Source organism: Oryctolagus cuniculus, chromosome 3 (genome assembly GCF_964237555.1).
Source record: "Oryctolagus cuniculus chromosome 3, mOryCun1.1, whole genome shotgun sequence".
In the NCBI taxonomy this organism is placed as follows: domain Eukaryota; kingdom Metazoa; phylum Chordata; class Mammalia; order Lagomorpha; family Leporidae; genus Oryctolagus; species Oryctolagus cuniculus.
In genome coordinates, this window is record NC_091434.1 from 170,823,093 (window position 1) to 170,846,876 (window position 23,784).

General features: G+C 46.3%; 1 protein-coding gene across 19 annotated transcripts in view; it reads left to right on the forward strand.

Annotated features, from left to right (window-relative positions):
* The window catches only part of CALD1 (caldesmon 1), a 193,567-nt gene that overhangs the window by 157,576 nt on the left and 12,207 nt on the right, over window positions 1-23,784 (forward strand). For 6 of the 19 annotated variants that reach the window (XM_051847959.2, XM_051847961.2, XM_070069783.1 and 3 more), the window contains 7 exons: window positions 1,124-2,273; window positions 3,466-3,543; window positions 9,932-10,077; window positions 15,986-16,235; window positions 18,848-18,988; window positions 22,317-22,360; window positions 22,466-22,547. In XM_051847959.2, coding sequence (XP_051703919.2) covers window positions 1,124-2,273; window positions 3,466-3,543; window positions 9,932-10,077; window positions 15,986-16,235; window positions 18,848-18,988; window positions 22,317-22,360; window positions 22,466-22,547 — 1,891 coding nt within the window. 19 annotated transcript variants of the gene reach the window in all.

A 23,784-nucleotide genomic window follows, 5' to 3' on the forward strand; every position in this document is an offset into this window, starting at 1 on the left:
GTGGCTTTTCTCATTATACTATGACTCTAATTAAGTGGACTGTCTGCTTTTGGTGAGTCTCTAGAGGCTTGTGATAGGTGTGGCCAGAGAGCTCTATTCAGTTCTTCAGGGTTAAGGGTGTGCCAAAGGTGACACACCCAGGTTTGGCATGGTAAATCTTCTCTCCCTCTTTTTTTTTTTTATTCAGAAGGAGTAATTCTGCTCAGCTGAGCTCTTCTCCTTGATGGCAATCAGTGCCTGAGCGCTAGCCCCAGTGGGTGTAATATCCGTCTGCTCTGTCCCAAGGACCACACAAAGGATCTGTGCAGTCCTCAGTGTAAGCTCAGGTTCCCCTGCAGTGTCTCTCTCCGGGTTACTGAGTTTGTGGCGTCTCACACTGAGACTACTCACGTCTCAGCCACACCGTGAGTTCTCCCACACACCCTCAGTTTTTTTTTTTTTTTATCACGCCCGAGCCGTGGGCGCCCATGTTCTCCACGTAGGTCCATCATGTCGCTCTAATTCCGGAAGAGTTCCCTCTGCAGTTTTTCCCCTAACTCTTCCCTGAGACTTCACTTTAATTAAACTGTCTTTTCCTGGACTATCAGTGAGCTCCCTCCCTATTCCGACATCTTGGAGCCACACCCGCTCAAACAGTTTATTTCCAAGGCGACCCCAGGTGACACTGACAGGTGTGTAAGGAAATGAGACAGTAAAGGCAAGGCTACCAATAAGGGCTGTGCTGCCAAGTGAGTCTCGACCATGGGTGTGAGGCGCTTGACACTGCTGGGGAACCCCAAGATCCACTGTGTACTCACACCTCAGCATTTTAGCCACGTCATAAGGTGAGTGGTACATTATACACTAACGTTCATCACTTTCCACTTGACAGCAGCTCCCGGGGCAGCTCCCAGAATGCTTCTAGCCTGTTGAATAGATTCCTGTGACCAGAGAAAGACCAAGGCCAGAGACTTGTATTTGCTGTCAGTTGAAAGCCATGTAGCCAAATGCTAACCAACATCTCAGGGGATGTGGCCATGGTACCACTGACGTCTGCTCTGGCCCTGGCTGGCACAGGCTGTCTGAACGCAGCTGACCGACTAACTGGCAAGCTGTCTTTGGTGTTTCTCCTTTTGTCGTGCAGTGTGTCCAACGAGGACTCCAAGCCAAGCACCACAAGCACTCAGGTGGAAGGCGACGATGAGGCCGCACTGCTGGAGCGTCTGGCTCGACGAGAGGAGAGACGCCAGAAACGACTGCAGGAAGCCCTGGAGAGGCAGAAGGAGTTCGACCCGACCGTAACAGACGCAAGCGCATCCCTCCCCAGCAGAAGGATGCCAAATGACACAGCAGAAAATGAAACGGCCGAGAAGGAGGCGAAAGCTGAAAGTCGCCGGGAAAGATATGAGACGGAGGAAACCAAGACGGTCACCAAATCCGAGCAGAAGAATGACTGGAGGGATGCTGAAGACAAAAAGAAAGACGAGAAAGAAAGGGAAGATGGGGAAGAGGAGAAGTCCAAGCAAGAGAGCGTTGGAGAAAATCAGGTAGAGGCGATGGGAGAAGAGAAAACAACAGAACCCCAGGCGGAGCCGGTGGTAATGTCATTGAAAAATGGGGAAGTCGGTGTGGAAGAGGCGAAACCAGAGCAGGGTGCGGATGGCATTGCTCGTGATGAAAAGATGGAACAGGAGGCGAGGGAGAGAGCTGAGGCAGAGAGGGGGAGGTTGGAGGAAGAAGAAAGACTTAAAGCTGAGCAAGAAAAAAAGAGGGCAGAAGAACAAGCAAGGATTGAAGCAGAAGAAAAAGCTGCACAAGAGAGGGAGAGGAGGGAGGCGGAGGAGAGGGAGAAGGAGGAGAGGGAGAGGAGGGAGGCAGAGGAGAGGGAGAGGAGGGAGAAGGAGGAGAGGGAGAGGAGGGAGGCAGAGGAGAGGGAGAGGAGGGAGAAGGAGGAGAGGGAGAGGAGGGAAAAGGAGGAGAGGGAGAGGAGGGAGAAGGAGGAGAGGGAGAGGAGGGAGAAGGAGGAGAGGGAGAGGAGGGAGAAGGAGGAGAGGGAGAGGATTAAAGAGGAAGAGAGGAGAGCGGCAGAGGAGCGGCAACGGGCCAAGGCAAAGGAGGAGGAGAAAGCTAGGCTAGAAGAGCAAAAACTTAAAAAGCAGCTGGAAGAGAAAAAAACTGACCTGCAAGAGAAAAAGTTAAAGGGGGGGAAGGTAGAAGACAAAACAGAAGGGAAGTCGGTAAATGAAAAGAAGGTGCAAGAAGATAAACTTCAGACAGCTGCCCTAAAGAAGCAGGTACAGTAAGCATTTTGCACCGCGTGTGTGATGCCTGTGACTTGAGAAATGTAATGCACATCAGATTTGGAATGAAAGCCACATGCCTCCAGCCCCACGTGCTTGAACCCTTGGCAAGCTGTTCATTTTTTTCAGGCCATAGCAATATGCAAGCACAAAGCGATCAGTTGATTTCTAAATATTCCGTCAACCAAATGTATTGGAACAACCAGAGAGAAATGAATTGCTCTGTGCTTGGTTGTTATGAATACCCAAAAAAAAATGAAAGCACCCAATGATAAATGTGGGGGTGCCGTGTTGACTTCCGATTCTGCACCTGCATCTCCGCTTGTTCTTTTTAACATCTATCCTCTGTCTGTAGGTCTACTTGAGGCAACAGGCCCATAAAGCCAGGGTGGAAATTTAATGGAAAAGATCATGGCCACCCATTTCATTTCTAGAAGGCAAAAACTGACCCCTTGAAAGCAACTGGAAATAAAGGAGGGAAAGGCGCCAGTTGGAGCCTTTTCCAAACAAAAATGTCCAAATCCTGACTTGCCATCATTTAGACCCAAGCTTAATGCAGACTTGCAGAAAGCCATCCACCTGGGGTAGTATCAATTTATAACTGACTGGTGATTAAGAGCCTATATGTTTGCTGCTTGTTTCATCTGTCTCAAGGAAGGATGGAAATAATGGGAGGGGGAGGGTCTTTGTAAGCTACAAAGGATGTTTTTTGTCTGCAAAGCTGCATTAAAAGTGCTATACCTAACCACCACCACCACCAACTGCCTCCCCCCAAAAACAGGACAAATAAGCGCTTGCATATTCACCTCTCCTGCATTGCTCTGAAGTTGTCTTTCACTCTTGCTGCCATACAAGGGCCTCAAGCACACAGCTATAACTGAGCAGGTTGTGGACAAAGTGCACCCAACCACTTGCGAGGTTTGTACACACGGCCAGGGAGCACCAATTCACGCTAGAGTTTGATGAGCACAAAGGCAGGCACATGAGAAGTAGCGGTGGCGGGACGCGAGTAGCCCACACTGCTGTGTAGACCCAGTGGCACCGAGGGATGTAAGTATCGCACAGAGATGGCCCAGACAGACGCCACCCTGCAGCACGTGCCTTGTGATCTGAGCACCCTCTCACTCGTGTTAGCTAGAAAGGCTCTTGTACACGAGTGACCTTGTCATTCTTGAAAATGCAAAAGGAAGAAGAGAAGAGAGCAAAGGGACAAGCTCAAAAAGAAAAGTCCCCAGAGGACAAGCCTGCCTTCAGAAAGGAAGAGGTAAATTTTCCCGAGAACTGATCTGATCATGAAGCACACAGGGCAGTGTTCCAGAACCCAGGTCTGATGGTCGCAGAGTGATAACCTCTAAGCCAGAGTTTTCCAAGCCAGGAATCAGGACCCACTGAGCGGTAAAATCGACTTACAATGTCTCAAATGTATTTAACTGTATTGGCCAGCATTTTTAAAATGAGATAGAAGAGAAAGGATGGAAGAGCCTTGTAGATAGCAAGTGTTCATTTCACATTGTCTTACACATCGTCTTTCTTGTTGTGGGTCACAGTCCAAAAGGCTTGAAAAACTCTGTGCAAAGAAAGTAATCTCTCCTGCTTCCTACCCTTCTCGGTGCAAACTGTTTGTCCTTGAGACGCCCTCCTTTCCTTTCGGTCATGAACTCTATCCGACTGGCTTTGATTAATGCTTGAAATCGCCAAAGGAAAAACACCCCCCACACATCTCAGTGTAAAGTTTGGTGAAGACGGTGTTTGCTTTTCCAAAGAAAAGGTTGGCAAAATGTCCAGCATTGCATTTCTGAGGCACACACAGGAGCAGGTGCAGGGTGTTTGACTGGAGGTGAGTAAATGCGGCTGCTGCCAACTGAGTGTCACGGCACCCGGATGGAGTTCAAATGCTGCCTCAGAAGGGCTGACCCCTCTGTGCCATCATGCCGATGGTAGCCCCAAACCGTCCCGACACTCAGGGCAATATCTGCTAAGTTCAAAGCAGTCGGACACGGTGCAACTGATTCCGTGAGAGGTGGGAGGAGCTGAATGACTGCATCGAACTGCAGACGTAGTTGGTAGCTCCTGCACACCAGCCCAAACAGACTGCTGCCACATCTGTTTGTCTGGTCAGGCATCTACTGAACAAACTCAACTTTTTAAATGGAAAAATTTCAGGAAGTCGATGACCAGGTTAAATAGTGGGTAGGTTATTGTCTTCGGTGTTTTTCATAAAATTCATATACAATGAGAATACTTAGTTTATGTTACCAATGATCTATTCCCTCTGTTTCTAGCAGACCTTGTGTGGGGTTGGGAGTTTAAGTGTAGAATGTGAGCACTGGTTATCTCAAGCAGGGGAAAAGTGTAAAAGCTAAGGATTGGGAAGCTGAATTTAGATCTATTGAGGCAGCTACAGAAACACTTGAACGAGCTGGTAAACTCTGCTCGTCTGGTGGTAGAGGAATACTGCTTGTGCGTTTATTTGCAAAAAGAATGACCGTCACCCCGGAGCTAGACTCATACAGAACTGTGGCCCGTGAGGATTTTTCTATAAAGCTAGTGTTTCATGGTGACTCTCTGGAGCTCAGGAAGGAGAGGGGGCTTCAGTCAGCCCGCAGTGACCAGATGTGTGGGAGAGGAGAGGCTGTGGAGAGCCCTCTCTGGATTCTGTAGTGAAAATGTAATCCCAGGTGCGATTTGTTTTCCATGCCCATGGATGGTGCCTGTGAGCTGGGGGTCAGCCAGCTCAATCAGATACTCCAGGGAATGGTTTCAGGCCTGCCCCCTTTCCCAGCCTGCCCTGCGTGCGACACAGTCTAGGGTCCCAAAACTTTGGGTCTCTTTTCTTCTCTAAGGCCAGATAAAGTCCTCAACACATGCTTTAAAAAAAGAAATCTGTATTCCTGTTTTAACTTTGTGCACATGCACTGTAGGTCCAGAGGCTGGCTTTCCTCCTTTCTAACTAGTTGTGCGGTGGCTTGCTGTAGTCAACTTGAAGTCAGATTTACGTGATTCTGCCATTTTAAACAACCTCTTCCTATCTTTTTTCCCTTTCTGTTAAGCATACCACGTACACACACGCACAAAACCAAACTAAAACCTTCCCTCTGAAGGACCTGTGCAGCATCGACAGGCGAGGTCACCCACACGGAAACACAGACTCCTGTGACCCATCTCAGAGAAAACATTTTCGGGTCTGACGCTGTGGCATAGCGGGTAAAGACACCACCTGCAGCGCCGGTGCCATATGGGTGCCAGTTCAAGTCCTGCTGCTCCACTTCTGATCCAGCTCCCTGCTATGGCCTGGGGGAGTAGTGAAGGTTGGTCCAAGTCCTTGGGCCCGTGCACCTGCGTGGGAGACCTGGAGGAAGCTCTGGCTCCTGGCTTCGGATCGGCGCAGCTCTGACAGTTGTGGCCAACTGGGGAGTGAACCAGTGGGATGGAAGACCTCTCTCTGCCTCTGCCTCTCTGCCTCCCTGTAGCTCTGCCTTTCAAATAAATAGGTGAATCTAGAGAGAGAGAGAGAGAGAGAAAGAGAGAGAGAGAAAACACTCCCATAAGTCACTCTAATGCCTTCAAAACAAACAAAACTTTCTGCACTGCAACTCACTCTGAGGCGATGGCTGTAAATGCTCACAGACCTTGAAACTGAACTTAGCATTCTTTGTCTCCCTCCAATTATGGAAAACCTCTTTTTAGTTCTTCAGTCAGGCTGGCCTCTTACAGAAAAATAAGTTTCCAGCAGAGCTGCCTGTGTGACATTGAACCTGTGTTCACATCATCCAGACCAACACGTCCCAAATCTTCGTGTGTAGACAAACCGCCAGGGAATCTTGGTAAATGTGGAATCTGCTGCTTAAGTGAATTGTGACTTCTCTGCCTAAAGCTATGTTGTCCGTGGACCAAACCTGTAGTAACAAGGAGTTTAGAGGTTATCTGTGTGGCAGACGATGGACCCAGCAAAAAATCTAGGACTTCTGAAACTAACAGAAACACCCTAGACCAAATCTGAAAAACCGTAGCTTGTACCCTGCTCTTGTCACTATCCTGGAACCAAATGATGCAAACAGTACACCGTAAACACTCCTATTTCAGTCCTTTTACACTTGACCTTTTGAGCGACTCACTGACACGAGAGCATGTCACTTGAAGTCCCACACAGACTCGCCCGTGCACAGGTGTTGTCCTACTGGGTAGCACAAATATCCAGTTTTATCCAAATGATCACATTTGACTGGAACCTTCCTTACAAGTTTCCTGAAACTACCTGTGTTGGAAGAATATTTTTATTTTATTTTATTTTATTTTTATTGATTCGAAAGGCAGAGTTACAGAGAAAGAGAGAGAGAGAGAATCTTTTATCCACTGGTTCACTCCCCAAATGGCCACAATGGCTGGAGCTGGGCTGGTCTGAAGCCAAGAACCTGGAGCTTGTTCCAGGTTTCCCACATGGGTGCAGGGGCCCAAGTGCTTGGGCCATCTCCCACTGCTTTCCCAAGTGCATTAACAGGGAGGGGGGTTCAAAGTGGAGCAGCCAGGACTTGAACCAGCGCCCGTATGGGAGGCCAGCACCACAGATGGCGGCTTTACCTGCTACACCACAACACTGGCCCATGTGTAAGAAGCATTTTTTTAAAAGATTTATTTATTTGAAAGGCAGAGTTACAGAGAGGCAGAGGCAGAGAGAGAGAGAGGTCTTCCATCCACTGGTTCACTCCCCAGATGGCTACAATGGAGCTGGGCCAATCTGAAACCAGGAGCCAAGAGTTTCTTCCTGGTATCCCTCACAGGTACAGGGAACCAAGCACTCAGGCCATCTTCCACTGCTTTCCCAAGCCATAGCAGAGAGCTGGATTGAAATTGGAGCAGCCGAGACTTGAACCAGCGCCCGTATGGGATGCTGGTACTGCAGGTGGGGGCTTCACCGGCTACGCCACAGCGCCGGCCTGTGGGGAGCATAGTGACTCTCCCAGTATGCTTGGTCCCCTGTTAACCCTTCAGCACAGATTTTCTTCACAGTGACTCTCTGACCTAGATGACAGAGTGTTTTCTCCCAAGGAACTCAGAGTCCTGTGGGTTCCCTTGAATCTGGCACAGAATCCAACCCACTATGTTCCTTAAACTCAAATTTAAAAGCTGCGTGGAATTGCTTTATTTATCCATTTCCCAGAAAGAGAAAAACATTTTCAGTCAAATTCAAATCATTGAGAATGTTTCTAAGAGTTTTCCAAAGAGAATATAAGCGTACCATCCACCAAGCTCTGGGCCCATAAAGGCTGAGCTTGAAAACACGGGGATTTTTCTTCTGTTAGGCATGTATTGTTTTACTCTTATTTTTTTGATTATTTTTTAATTGTTTTTATTTATTTATTTTTTTGACAGGCAGAATTAGATAGTGAGAGAGAGAGAGACAGAGAGAAAGGTCCTCCTTCAGTTGGTTCACCCCCAAAAGTGGCCGCTACGGCCGTTGTGCTGCGCTGATCCGAAGCCAGGAGCCAGGTGCTTCCTCCTGGTCTCCCATGGGGTGCAGGGCCCAAGCACTTGGGCCATCCTCCACTGCACTCCCGGGCCACAGCAGAGAGCTGGCCTAGAAGAGGGGCAACCGGGACAGAATCCAGTGCCCCGACCGGGACTAGAACCCGGGGTGCCGGCGCCGCAGGTGGAGAATTAGCCTAGTGAGCTGGCCAGCATCTATTGTTTTACATATCTATTTTCAGTGCTTTTTGGCCAGTCAGTCATTTTGGAAGATTGGAAATATTTCTGACTGCAACACAGAGGAAATGAGTTAATGGATGGTGGTGACCACCATCCATGCTGTTTGACTCAGAATTGGTGTCATGAAGTGGTACGCTCTCACTTCTGAACTTGTATCCTCAGATGCTTCTCGATCAGGATACAGACTCCAGCCCGTGGTTTCTGGGGCTATCCCCAACAAAAAGAGGCCAAAATAAGCGCACACCTGCCTCATCCTGCCTGTCCAGCGAATGCTGCCTTTTTGTTGGCCAAAGACAGCCACCGAGGAGCCCTAACCATAGGTCGTACAGAGCTGGAGCTGCCCTCACTCCCTGCATCCCCTCATGACACATCGGGAGGCAAGAGGGAAGTGACAGAATGAACGATGAGGAAGCGTTCATCTAGAACGCTGGATCGTCTTTTCATATACATGGGACCAGCGTTCCAGAGAAATGAGGGGACCCGTTGGAGTAACACAAGGAGCCTGTTGGAAGCACTCGAACCTGACTTGGGAACAAAGCTTTCAGAAAGAATGGGAAACGAGAATACTCTCTTCAGCATTTCCAAGGGACGTCCTAGATAGGCGTCCCTAAGAGAAAGATGAAGCCTTAATCAATCAGGGCAGCACAGGGGACACTTCATCTTTAGTAATTTAATTGAGTCGTTCCCAAGGAAGACAGTCAGGCAAAGGACTGTTGAAATGTCTATCAGTAAAAAGCAAAATAATGCACTGTGCATTAAAAACGTGCTGTAGGAGTCAGTGTTCGGAGGTGTCTGAATCGCTGGGAGGAGGCGGGTGATCCACTAAGAGAAGAGCTTCCGAGACAGCAGAACCCGAGGCCCTAAGTCCTTACGCCTGCCCTTCCTCTGTGGGCTTCTTCAGAACACTAGTGTTTTGGAACTGTTTGTCTTGAACAATAATGCGCCTCACTTGTTTTCACACTCAGCTTTTAAGAAGGAGTGAGATGTACTAGGTACAGTACTGCTGGCGCCTTTACTTCCCAATGAGCTGTGTACATTCAGTTTGCTTTAACCCAGTCCATCTCAGCGCCCGTGAGGCACTTGTAGCCCAGAACCCCCAAAATACTCACACCAGCATCTGCCCTTCACGTGTTGTCTGCCCGTGTCTCCCAACACAATCACAAAACCACTTCCAGACGACTCTCTTTTCCCAGCAGTGGAAGTCAAGGTAAACCCTGCATTTTCTTCTCATTCCATTCTTACTATAGTAATTGCGAGGACTACACACATGCAGGGTTTAAACCCTGGAATTTGTTCTCTTCTCTAACTGTAGTGATTTAGAAGACTATAAACATGGTTTCTGAGTGCCTGCTAAATACAGAGTTATTATGCATACCATCCTTGGGACCTAATTACTCATTTGATTAAAAAACACACGCTGAGGTTCCCTCACTTTGCTTTTCCAGAATTGGGTTGACTGATCTGGCTTACTTGGGAGGTTTGCTCTTCTTGCTTTCTCTCTTGTGTCCGTCTCAAAAATTTACATCCCAAAAGAAACCTGTCCAAACAACCTGGCCGTTCTTCCATCAAAGCTGCACTAATAATTCCTCTTCCCAGTGGGAATTACAAACAGCTCCTCTTACATGACCTTCCCAGAACGTAATAATTTTTTTTTAAACATTAACACCCTCACTGATCTTGAAAACAAAAACCCCAGTGAGACCCAGGATGAACTTGATTTCTTAAAATTGTGGTCAAGGTCTCTGCTCACAGGCGAAAGGACCAGAGCTCACTCTCTGAGAATTTCCTCTGATCCCAGCTGCTCTACCCATAGTCCTCTGGGTGGTTTGTTTCGCTTCTGAGTTTTCTGGATTCCTAGCAATCTGAGGGAGGTCTTACTTGGTAGAACCAACCAAAATCTAATGCTATTTTTACCATTATGTTTCTTCCTGATGTGAACTGTTGGTTAGGTCAAGGATGAGAAGATTAAGAAGGACAAAGAGGCCAAAGAAGAAGTTAAGAGCTTCATGGACAGAAAGAAGGGATTTACAGACGTGAAGTCGCAGAATGGCGAGTTCATGACTCATAAACTTAAACATGCCGAGAATACTTTCAGGTAAGAAGGAGTGGCTACCTAACAGTGACTCTGTTCACATCCGGACAAAAAAGCAGTCTCCCTGTGCTGTGTCTCCAGACAGAAACGTGCTAAACAGGCAAAATTCCTGTGTTGTGAGGTTATTGGCCATTGTCTTAGAGATACACAGTCAGCAGGTCTGGCTCACTCGACTCTAACAAGAGACCAGCAGTCATTACTCAGCCAGGGCTTAATCTCCTATTCCCAGTCTTTGCAGGGCAGATCACGCGTGGCACCATGTTTTTGTTCACTGACCTAATATGCTTAGGCGAGACCAGTTTATTAAAAAACACTATGACAGGTTAATGTTGTTGGTTTATTTTGTATGTGATTCGGCCAACCTCATAAGAACCACTTGTCGGTACCATTTTTCAGGAATGCAGTTTCTAAAGGTTGTAAACGAATGTTGCAGAGAGGCAAAATTCTCCCATGCCCAGGCACTTGGGAGATAATCAATTAAACTAAATTAATCAGATCTCTCATGCCCAGGAGCTTGAGAATCCTTAGCGTTACTTTGCACGGGAAATCTCCAAGAGGAAGGAAGAAGGCATGGGGTGACTGCTCCACTTTACACAGCTTGGGAAGTTCTCTCGCTTAGCCTTGGTTTCCTCCCCCTCACACATACCCACCTGCACCACCTACTTTTAGACACACTAGACTAGTCTACGTCAGTAAATCCTCACTCCTGCATATGATTAAATACTGAGGACTCCCCGCTCATCCTGCAGAGGGAGCTGGGGAGCTGCCATGAACACCAGGCTACATGATTCTGTGTCCCATGCCCACCACACTCCCTCCACCCACTGGTGCCAAATCTCAACCTCTGTTGTGCCAGTGGCTGCTCTAGCAGAGGTATTGGAAAAGAGTCTTCAGGCCCTGAGATGTGGATTTCCATGAGGTTGTTCCTTACCCAAAGCTTGCTGAAACGCCTGTAACTTAGTGTTTTAAATCCCTGTACTACTGTATCGGATTACTGAAAAATGTTCAATGACTATGACCTAATATGAATATTATTTCATTACTTGATGGTTTAAAATATGTTTTGTAGGTGTAAGGCTTTTTTAAGGATACACGTTTTAGTTTTCTAAGAGAAATAATGTTTTAAACTCTGTTCTTATAAAGAAGTTTGGTTTAACAATTAGCAAATTTGCCAAGGTGCTTCAGCCAAAGTTCAGATTAATAATTAGCATGCCGGGCCGGCGCCGTGGCTCAATAGGCTAATCCTCCACCTTGCGGCGCCGGCACACCGGGTTCTAGTCCCGGTTGGGGCGCCGGATTCTGTCCCGGTCGCCCCTCTTCCAGGCCAGCTCTCTGCTATGGCCAGGGAGTGCAGTGGAGGATGGCCCAGGTGCTTGGGCCCTGCACCCCATGGGAGACCAGGAAAAAGCACCTGGCTCCTGGCTCCTGCCAGGATCAGCGCGGTGCGCCGGCTGCAGCGGCGGCCATTGGAGGGTGAACCAACGGCAAAGGAAGACCTTTCTCTCTGTCTCTCTCTCTCACTGTCCACTCTGCCTGTCAAAAAAAAAAAAAAAAAAAAATTAGCATGCCTATGTGTAGACCTCCAAAGGACTAGGTAATTCAAAGAGAAACTTATCAAAGAATTGGAAATGTTTGGAGCACCGAAAACATTTAAATGAGATTCTTGCCTTGATTTTTCCGTCTTTGGGCAGAAAAGAAACACAAGGACAAGCTGCCCCCATATTACTCATTGCCATGAGCTGCCAGCATCTGTGTTTTAGTTTCACTCATGTTGATGTGCACAGAGGCACAGAAGCATGGTTTTGCTTCTCGTACTTACAAAATGAGAAACAAGGAAGGGAGGAGGAGCCTCTATTTCTAGGAACTTAGTACCTGCTGGTTTAACAGCAAACAGGCTTTGTTCTTAATGACCAAAGGTTTGATGTTTGTCGTAAACCTAGCACAGCCGAAGATAGATCTTTGTGGGAGAAATTTCCATGTAAGTGGGACCCTGATGCTAAAGGCAGGTCCACATATATAAGTCAAGGTCATGCAGACAAAACTCTTTCTCCTGTTTTGATCATAGCTTCTTGTGATTGATTTCATTACCGTCTCCTTTGATAATCCCGTCTTCATGTAACCATAATGTTTTCCCTGAAACATGACACAAAACTCTCCATTTGAATGATCAAGTGATGGAGATAGATTATACCAAGGATTTCACTGTTGTGCATAGTGACGGATCATAGCTAGCTTTCTGTAGCGATAAATACAAGTCTGTAAGTGACAATGTTAGAATATTTCACTGGGTGGGTAGGATGACTAGTCCCTAATGATGGACGTCTTGATTGTCCAAAACAAAGACACAGCGACACCTAGTGGAATCCAGAGAGGTTTCTGCAGATGTGTTTTGCCACTCCAGCTCTTGGGAACACAGAGGGCAGGATCATTTCTGAAGTCACAAGGACCTGCAGTGGGCTGGGAGAGGTGTCAAAGACCTGTAAGCCTGTAAGATCCTGGGGAAAAAAATAATGTAAGGTTTTAAAACAGCTCAGTTGGAGTTCAAAATACAAGTTCATCTTTAAAGTTTATCAAGAACCAAAAACATTCATTTTAAACTTTTAAACTTCAACCCTTAGTAAGAAATAAGTTTTGCATCATGGCCCAGTATATACCCATATGCTAGTAAATATCTGCAATGAGACAAACATTCAAGACATAGTATTTTTTCCATTGCTCTATGCAATGCACGCTGGCTTTTCTATTATACTTTTCAATGCTGGTTATAATCCACTAATTGATTTTTCATTATACCACTTTAAAAACATTGTCCTAGAACATAGTATATTCAGAACTACCCCAATGCTTAATATTATGAGATATACCCTATAATATCAAGATTGTTTAATGTATATCTTGAACCTGTTCATTGTTTTATTCATTCTCTGCTCCATAAGCAGAAACCCTGTGACACTGTCTGCATGGAGTAAAAGACGCAGATTCATCCATTCTAAGACAAATGTGTCGGGAACTGGCTCCCTTTTTTCAGCTCTAGTTAAGAAAGCCTCACTACTTGTTAATAAGTATTTAAATGGCAACAAGCTATATGTTTGTCTCTTAGTTTAAGACTAACTGCACCAAGGCCCTTTGAACACACCACTAAATTCTTGTGAATAAAGCCCCAGGCTGATCTAACGACTGTGAATTCTGCTTTAGTGGAAATACCATGTTCTGCTGAAGTTCTACTTCTACTCTTATTAGTGTCAAAATCATCAATGTTCTAAAGGAACGTGGGGTCCGCAGGTGCTAATGCTGTCTCCCCATCTTCTTATATGATTTCTGCAAATCATTAAGAACACCAGTTCTGAAATAAAATGTGAACACAAGGACTTGGGATAGCAGTCTGTCTTCAGTTAACAGGTTCCGGATTCTGCAATGAAATCCCTGTGCTCCCCCCAACTTTTTAAGATTTATTTTATTTATTTGAAAGAGTTACAGAGAGAGCCAGAGCCAGAGAGATAGAGAGAAAGGGGGGGGGGGAGGTCTTCCATCCACTAGTTCACTCCCAGATGGCTGCAACGGCCAGAGCTTAGCTGATCTGAAGCCAGGAGCCAAGAGCTTCCAGGTCTCCCATGCAGGTGCAAGGGCCCAAGGACTTGCGCCATCTTCTACTGCTTTCCCAGGACACAGCAGAGAGCTGGATCGGAAGTGGAGCAGCTGGATCTCAAACCAGGGCCCATATGGGATGCTGGAACTGCAGGCGGCAGCTTTACCTGCTATACCACAGCACGGGCCCCCGCCCTGTGTTCCCTTTTAATCACAAAAGAAAAATTCAGTGTCAATTTCAACTTTGGTTCCTACTTACAAGATTACTCATTTTCTTCCTGCTCTCTATCTGGGCTATCTGCTTCCTCTCAGGCAGGGAGAGTAGCTAGACCCAGACTTAGACATTCTTAGGAAGCATCCCTCATGAATTCTCCACCCTCCACATTTGAGGGGATAGGGTGGGAGGTGGGTTAACATGTTCTGTTCCAGTTGATTCATCATTTTATAACAAATCATATGTAACTCAGATATAATTACAGTTGTAGTGAAAAAAAGTATAATTGCTGGGGAAGCATTAGGATCTGTTCAGGACTCACTCACTTCCTAGCTATCAAATTTTGGGTAAATTATTTTTTCACCTTCTTTCTTTCCCCTTATTTGGTGATGAGAAATCTAACCTGAAAAGCTCCTAGCTATTGTGACCATTAAAAGAGATGAAGAAGGGGCCGGTGCTGTGGTGGAGCGAGTAAAGCCACTGCCTGCAGTGCCAGCATCCTATACGGGTGCCGGTTCGAGTCCCAGCTGCTCCACTTTTGATATAGCTCTCTGCTATGGCCTGGGAAAGCAGTAGAAGATGGCTCAAGTCTTTGGGCCCCTGTGTGGGAGACCCGGAGGAAGCTGCTGGCTCCTGGTTTTGAATCAGCACAGCTCTGGCTGTTTCGGCCAATTGGGGAGTGAACCAGTGGATGGAAGACCTCTCTCTCTCTCTCTCTCTCTCTCTCTGTAATTCTGACTTTCAAATAAATAAATAAATCTTTCAAAAAGAGAGATGAAGAATGTGAAGAGGATTTGTAAAGCATAAAGTAGCAACCCCAAGCATATCATAGCAGAACTAATTAGGTCATATGAAGTCCTCATAGGAACATGAGTATTGCAGTCATGTTGAGGTCCATGAGGGCAAAATGCCCAATGTGAAAGCCTGGGTCAGTGAATGCCTCCTCATCAGGCACTCCCCTGGCGCAGCCCTGTAAGAAACAGACAAATGTTCTGTGCTCAACTCAAGGGGCGATGGCTGATCTCCTCTTCGGGAAATCTGTGGTCAGGGTCAAGGTCAAGGCAAAGTTGTGGATGGATGGATTTATTTCAGCCCCTGTCCCCAGCGCCTGAGCCTCTCTGTCTTCCTCCTGATCCAGGATTCCAGGTAGACCTAAGTGATCTGGTAACTTAATGGACGAGAATAATGAGGCCACTCCTTACAGTGCATACGAAGTAACGTTTTAGGCTGCATGCCTCTCTTTCTAATAACAGCCAACCTTTATGAATGATATGTAAGCTAATGTTTATTTAATATTTACTCCCATGAGACCCAAAGAATAGTTCACCAAGGTGAATAGAACGACGAGTGTTTGCCCCATCTTTCTCCATGTTATAGCATTTAGCGTGTATTTGTTTTTAACCGTGGCAATTAAAAACCCACCGTGTAACATACAAATTACCATCTTAACCACATTTCAATGCACGCTTCAGTAGTGTAAAGTACATTCACAATGCTGCACACAGATCTCTAAAACACTTCCATCTTACATATACCTGCATACTCACGCCACAGCTCCCTATGTTTCATTCCGCCCAGCCCCTCCTAGCCACCACTCTGCGTTCTATGAATTCCCCTACTGTCTATTCCTCATGGACGTGGCATTGACCTGAACTGCCTCTTTACGCCTGTCTGCGTGCGGTTTCTTTTCTCTTGAAGGCTGGCTACTCTCCCCGTGCCTGGCTGTACCACATGCCCTTTGTCCGTGGACCCTCGGGCTGCTTCCAACCGTTAGCTGTTGTGAATAACGGGTGTGCAAATGTCTCCCGAGAGCCTGTCTTATTTTAACGCCCAGGAGCCTCCAACCCGTTTTCCACATGGCTATACCATTTCGCAAACCCAGCCACGTGCCCATTTGCTTTGGTTTACAACCGAGAACACCAAGAGCAGGTGGCTCCTGTTAAGATCTTGGGACTGGCCACCTCCCCCTCCACCCGGGGTGTGGTTCCAGTGGCAAGGGCCAGGCAGAGGGCCTGGGGCTAGGGGCGCCAAGCCTGCACACTGGACATCCGCATTCCTCCAGGGGAGAGAGCCAGGCAGAAGCGTGTCAACCCCCTTTCCATTTCCCTGCAGCCCCGGCCGCTCCGGAGCGAGACCCAGCGGGGACGCTCAGGAGGCTGAAGCCGGCAAGCGGCTGGAGGAGCTGCGCCGCCGCCGCGGGGAGACCGAGAGCGAGGAGTTCGAGAAGCTCAAACAGAAACAGCAGGAGGCGGCCCTGGAGCTGGAGGAGCTGAAGAAGAAGAGGGAGGAGCGAAGGAAAGTCCTGGAGGAGGAAGAGCAGCGCAAGAAGCAGGAGGAGGCAGACCGGAAAGTTCGAGAGGAGGTAAGGAGCGCGCGGCCCTGCGCACCCTCCTGGCCCCTGCGCCAGAGCGCACCCCTGCGCACCCTCCTGGCCCCTGCGCCAGAGCGCACCCCTGCGCACCCTCCTGGCCCAGAGCGCGCAGCCCTGCGCCAGAGCGCGCCCCTGCGCACCCTCCTGGCCCAGGAGTCATTCTCCCCCAAGCCGTGGAGCATAGACTCTAGACTCTGTTTGAAGAATGATAAGCTTACTGTGCAGTAGGCGCGGTGCTAAAGGCTGCAGACCTGCTACTGTATCCGGTTTTCCTAAGAACTCTCTGAGGAGGGTTGTCATCCCCGGTTTTAACGGATGAAGCCAGCGCATGGAGTGGTTTCCTTGGTTTTTTCTTTTGTAATTTTCCCAAGCGCCCAGTTGTCTTAACCCTACAGTGCCACTCAATGGAGAAATTTAGGGAGCCAAAAGGATGAAAGTTTGGCAAATTGGTATGTGAGAGATTTTTTCTAATATTGGAAGAGGCTTTTTTTTTTTTTTTCCAAATTTATTCACTTATTTGAAAGGCAGAGTTACACAGAAGCAGAGAGAGAGAGAAAGGTCTTCCATCTGATGGTTCACTCTCCAAATGGCCGCAAACGGCTGGAGCTGGCCTGAACCAAAGCCAGGGGCCAGGAGCTTCTTCCAGGTCTCCCACGTGGGTGCAGTGGCCCAAGGACTTGGGCCATCTTCTACTGCTTTCCCAGGCCACAGCAGAGAGCTGGATCAGAAGTGGAGCAGCTGGGACTTGAACTGGTGCCCGGGCATATGGGATGCCGTCACTGCAGCGGCCTCACCTGCTATGCCACAGTGCTGGAAGTGAGAAGGAGTTTAATAGAGATTTTCCAAATCATTTTTGTGGGTTCTAGAATGTATTAACTTGTGTTAAAATGTGGACAGGACAGAATCTGCTTGTTCCCTACTGCATACCCAGGAACCAGTGCAGTGCCCCCCACCCCGGTGCAGCAGGGACCCTATCATTATGAGCAGATGAATTTGTTCCCTCTTTTTAAGACCAAACCAAATCTACAGATAAAGTTACAAGGAGGAACATGTTGGCGCAGCATTGGAAAAAAGGCTAACCAACTCTAACTTCCACTGCTGCAGTTTACAAAGTGCATTCTTCCCTTGCATCCTGAAGTACATTCTCATTTCGTGGACAGAGAAACCAGGCAGGCATCAAACACTTCATGTGAGTCACTTGAAGATTCCGTCTTTGGACCCAGCTTTTCCAGCTCTGACCTGGATCTTTTGCGATAATGATTTCACATCATTCAGAATGTGCAAAAGGACTTTCGATAGCTTTCAGATATGGGTTCTTTACCAAAATTCCCTGAACGGGTGGAAAATTTGGATAAATTATTCCAAGGTCTCTTCCAACTCCAACTTTCAATGATCCAAAGACCTTGGGATGGAAAGTGGTTGGGATGATAGGGTTTTAGAATCAAGCGTACCCTTGTATCCCAGCTCGGCCACGGAGAAGCTGGGACCTTGGACTTGTCGGACTCCTCTAAGTCTTCGTTCCTTCCTGCGGTGGTGCCTGCTTTGCAGGATCATTCTGATGATTAGGCAGACTGGCACAGTCACGATGCTCGGCACATGATAGCTATTCAAGAAGCAGTAGTGGTAGGGGCTGTGATGATTATCTAGAAGAGGAGAGTACCGGGGAAAGCAGACCTGGATCGGACCCTGGAGGTTATTTGGTCCAAGCTCCTACCAGGCACGGGCTCTTTCTGCAGTGTCTTCTGACGGCCGGACCCCGAGTCACTGCTGGAGAGTGTCCGATGACAGTGATCTCGGAGTGGGAAAGCTACAAAGATGGCATAGATCTTTCTGAAAATCATTCTTAGAGGATGTACAACTTGCTCGGAGCTCTGAACTTCTTGCCTAACTGAGAAGACAGTGTAGAATATTCTAGACTAGAAATAAAGGCATAGAGAAGGTGGTGAGAGAGATTGTAAACATCAGTGATTGCACCACTATGGCACGCTGGCCACATCATTTCAGATTTGTCAAATCACCTGAAAGAATCTATTTCGTTGAGGTGTGAGGCAACCATAAAATCATTTCTTGTATGATTTGGCAAATATGGCACCGTAGATGTACATACATTTTCATGTGTGCCATCTCATCAGTCTTTGTGTGTGTCATAGGAAGTAGGTAAAAGAGATATTCATATTCATTTTACACATTCAGAAATGGAAGGTTAGGGTTAAAGGATTCATAGGATGGGGATGAAAACGCATCATTTTTATGGACTCACCATACTAAGCACTAGTCTAATCATTTTACTGTGCTTGCTCTCACAGAGCTCATGAAAACCCTAGGAAGTGGGTGCTATTATTATGTTTATAGCTGGCGAAACTGAAGCAGAGACCCCTCTGGTACACAGCATGTTCAGGGTCACACAGAGGGAGAGCAGCAGCCACAGCAGAATGCAAGTCCACACAGCTGGACTCCAGTGCTCAGGGTTATCCTCTGAGCACCCTTGGGGACAGGGGTGGTTTCCACCCTCGAGCCTGAGAGGTTGCTTCTCCAACCAGGGCCCTTTCTCTGCAGCCTCCAGCCTGGCCATGATGTCCTTGTATTTGCTCTTTCTCTCCTAGGAGGAGAAAAGAAGGCTAAAGGAAGAGATTGAAAGGCGACGGGCAGAAGCCGCTGAGAAGCGGCAGAAGATGCCAGAAGACGGCCTGTCAGATGACAAGAAGCCATTCAAGTGCTTCACTCCTAAGGGTTCATCTCTCAAGGTATTGTCTTGCCAAAAAACCTTCTTATAACACCACTCATATCACACAAAAACCAAAGCTTGGCTTAACCGCTCATCATATAAAATGCCGGAGCTTGGTTTAACCCCTTAATTAGTTGTTGATTATTCAAGACCTTTGTCTCGTTGATTTTGCTTTCCTTCTGTGTCACCCTTTTGGGGCTGCTCTAACAAAATACCCAAGAGAGAACAACTGAAATGTGTTCCTTTCAATTCTGGAGGCTGAGAGATCTCAGGTCGAGGCACCGGCAGATTCAGTATCGAGGCAGAGCCTGTTAGCCATGGGTGGCGCTGCACTGTGTCCTTACGTGGTGGAAGGAGAAGGAAAGGAGGCACACGAGCTCCCTCGGGCCTCTTTTGTCAGCCATGAGTCCCATTCATGAGGGCTCTGTGCTCATGATCTGGTCGCCTGCCGAAGGTCCCACCTCCTAATACAAACGTGATCATGAAATCAAGCTACGTTAGCGACTCTAAGTATAAAAGGAGGAGTTAGAAGTCAGAGAGCCTCTGATTTTAGAGTAGAGAAGATGGCCAAGGTTAGAAGGATGGTCCCTGGATCAGAAAGATGCTGACACTGTTACAGAGGATAAGTCTCCGCCCTGCCGTCCTGCTGACTTGTTCTCTATCCTGTTCTCCATTCCACCACTCTACCTGCCGCACGTCTTGCAACGTGCATTTCTGTGCTAGAAATGTCCCTTTCCCTCTAACTCATGTGCTCCTACCCTTAGCTGCATACACTGATTTTTGACACTGCAAACTACAAATCTCAGCCCAAATTCAGAACTCCTGAAAAGCCTTCTTCAACTCCGCCAGAGTTCCTTCTCTTATAGATGTAACATTTACTTTTAATCTGTATTATGTATCTGCCATTGAGTCTTAAATATGGATGTGTGTTATTATTCTTCCCTAGCAAATCATGTGCTCCTTTATTTATTTATTTATTTGAAAGTCAGAGTTACAGAGAGAGAGAGACAGACAGACAGAAATCTTCTGTCTGTTGGTTTACTTCCCAGATGGCTATAACAACTAGGGCTGAGCCAGGCCAAAGCCAGCAGCCAGGAGCTTCATCTGGGTCTCCCACATGGATGGCAGGAGCCCAAGTGCTTGGGCCACCCTGCACTGCTTTCCTAGGCCATTAGCAAAGAACTGGATTAGAAGTGGAGCAGCGGGCAGGCGCCACAGCTCACTAGGCTAATCCTCCACCTAGCGGTGCCAGCACACTGGGTTCTAGTCCCGGTCGGGGCGCCGGATTCTGTCCCGGTTGCCCCTCTTCCAGGCCAGCTCTCTGCTGTGGCCAGGGAGTACAGTGGAGGATGGCCCAGGTCCTTGGGCCCTGCACCCCATGGGAGACCAGGAGAAGCACCTGGCTCCTGCCACCGGATCAGCGTGGTGCGCCGGCTGCAGCGCGCCAGCCGCGGTGACCATTGGAGGGTGAACCAACAGCAAAAGAAGACCTTTCTCTCTATCTCTCTCTCTCACTGTCCACTCTGCTTGTCAAAAAAAATAAAAATGAAAAAAAATAATAAATTAAAAAAAAGAAGTGGAGCAGCCAGGATGCAGACCAGCACCCATATTGGTGTCACAGGTGCCAGCTTTTCTCACTGTGCCACATGCTGGTGCTTAAATGATGTGCTCTTTAAGAATGGGCCCTTAACTGTCTTAGTCTGCTCAGGCTGCCGTAACAAAGCTCCCTGGACTGGTCTGCACAGTGCTGGAGTCTGAAACCTTTGAGATGACGGTACTGGCCAATTCAGCTTCTGCTAAGAGCTCATGGATGATCACCTTCTCAACTGTATCCTCCCGGGGTAGAAAGAGTGAGCACACAGTATCTAGTGTCTCTTCTTGTAAGGGTTTTAATCCTGTTCGATAAGGGCCCCACTCCGATGACTTCATTTCTCCTTAGTGACTTTCTCAGAGCCTCACCTCCAGATATAGCCATAAGGCCAGGAGTAGGGGTGGGGTGGGAGGGGAAGGTTTCAAAATGTAAATTTTAGAGTGAGGGACACAACTCAGTCCATAGCACCATCTTATTTACCGCTGGGAAGATAACTTTAAACGGAAGATACTCAAAATACAATTTGTTGGTTGATAGTTTGACTGACAAGCTGTTTGGCTTAGATGAGTGGATGGGTCCATGGATAGATGGATGGATGGATGGATAGAGGCAAGGATGGGAAATATTAAAAGTGCCAGTCCATTGCATGGTTCTAAACTATTTCACCTCATTCACCTGGAAACTTTTTGTACAGAAAAGCATTTCTAAGTTTATAATTAAAATCAGCAAAAAAATGTTTATTTTATGGATCCATAATATCTCATAAATGCTAGGCTCCCCATACAGCCCTTTTCTGTATAAATTTTTTAGTAAAGGTTTGCATTTATCTTTGTAAGAAATCATTAAAAAGAATGAAGTGACCTTACCAACATCTATGAAGTGTTGATTCAGCTGATATTAGGAATAGAGCATGTTTTTCAAAATCTTTGTGGTGTTTATTAATTTTTTGTAAGTTCCAGTTCTGTCCTACATTGTAAGAGATACTAGGGGTATCATGAACTAAATGTTTGTGTACCTCGTTAAGGACTACTGAACTGTCAGGTTAGCATGTATCCATCACAGCTCCTCTGGATTTATTTCTTTATTTCCCACTTGGGCTAAGAGGAAGGAGCTTAATGGGGAAGCCTCCATCCCTTATGAGGAGCTTTGCCCACCCTCATTCTCTTCCCCATTCCCATCTTTTGCAGGAGAAAGTCAAGTTCAACACTGTGTTCACCACCTACCGAGTTAGGAAATAAGGCTAAGCAATAGTGAATAGTTCACAACTCTTAGTTAGGTGTCTTGTTTGATCCTGTTATATAGCAAGTATATAGTTAAGTCATTTTGGGAATTTTTTTTTGTTAATCAAATAGCATAGTATTTCTGCACTCATACGAGTATGTCCTAAAAGGTTAATAACATGTATTATGGAGAAGAAATTATTATAGTTTTGTATTTTAAATATTGTGCCACTGACTTATATTAATTCAGGGTGATTTTCATTTTCATTTCAATATGGTTATAATTGGCCTCTAGAAAATACTTCTCTACATCTTCTATATCCTCTGCCAATCCTAACCGCAGCCCTCAAATCTGACTATCAAATAACGTATCCAGAGTTCTTGCATAGCAGAGTTCCTGTGTGTAGTATCTGAATGCCCTTAAATACTCTGGCTTTTGTATCACCTTGTTCAGGAATGCTACTGGCATGGGCTGAGAAACAAGTGTGTACAAGCTAAAACCATTAACTGGATTTATTGCATTTTTCAATTCCTAGATAGAAGAGCGAGCAGAGTTTTTGAACAAGTCTGTGCAGAAAAGGTAAATGTGGTTGATTGTTCATTTACGAAAAGTTAGCTCTTATATGTATGGAATGATTCTCATATTTTTACACATATGTGGTTTTTCTTTTTTTTTTTTTTTTAGCAGTGGTGTCAAATCAACTCATCAAGCAGCAGTCGTGTCTAAGATTGACAGCAGACTGGAGCAGTACACCAGTGCAATCGAGGTGAGAATTGGTTTCAGAATGATGGCCTTGTTGAGCAGAAGGTCATAGGAACACTTAGAACAAGAATCAATTCCAGTAGCCGCAGTAGTGGTCGAATATTAATGATGCTGTGTGGGATTTGAGCACAGTGGGTTAATTCACTGTTTGAGTCACCCACATCCAATACTGGAGTGGCCAGGATAGAGTCACACCTCCACGTCTGGTCCATCTTCCTTCTGAAGTGCCTGGGAGGCAGCAGATGATGGCTCAAGAATTGGATGTCCTGCTTCCTACATGGAAACCTGGATAGAGTTCCTGACTCCTGGCTTCAGCCTGGCCCAGCCCCAGCTGTTGCAAGCAACTGGGGAGTGAAAAAGAGGAAGAAATCTCGATAGATAGATAGATAGATAGATAGATAGATAGATAGATAGATAGATATCTTGCTCTGCCTTTCAAATGAATACCATTTGGAATAAAGGAATATTAATGATGCCTTATTATACTTTGAACTAGTTTTTGAGAAGTATAGAAATAAAAGATAAACTATGGAACAGTTTTCAATAAAATCGACCTGAATATTCTTTAACAAAGAGCTTTATTGTTTTAATAAATGAGTTCCTTGGTATGTAACTATGTTAATGTATATGTTCACAGTATATCTTCAGTAGACTTAATTCCTCATAAACTGTGTTCCTAAATGTGATTAACCTCTTACAATCTTACATAGTCCTCTTTTGTTTATAAAAATTTTGATTATCAAAGAAAATTAGTAGTATAAAGTAATGTAAAGACAATAGGCAACTTTAAGCATTAGTTTCAAATAGACTGTTTCCTATTTGACTGTTTTATGCTTCTGGCTACTCTAACTTTTTTCCAACTCAATTGGCCTGTGTGTTTTACTCTGGAAATAATGCATACTTCCAAGTACCAAAGCACTAAGAGGTAGGTGTCATTCATCATATAGGAACCTGCCGTGTAGACCTTAGCCAGTGGTTTTGGCCTCGTGCTGTCTTGGAACACCTGCTGTGATACAATTGATCCATTTCATTTAATTTTATCCTCTCCTTTGTCCTCTAGAGTAGAGATATTCGAAAAGTAGTTCACACAGATGATAAGGGAAACAAGGAGAAAGATCTGATGAATATCAGGTGACTAATCAATTCCTAACACTCAAGATGTGATGAATGTCCACTAAAATGTAGGGCAAATTACAGATAGTTCTGAGTCAGCTTTTCATCACGACAGTGAAATACCCAAG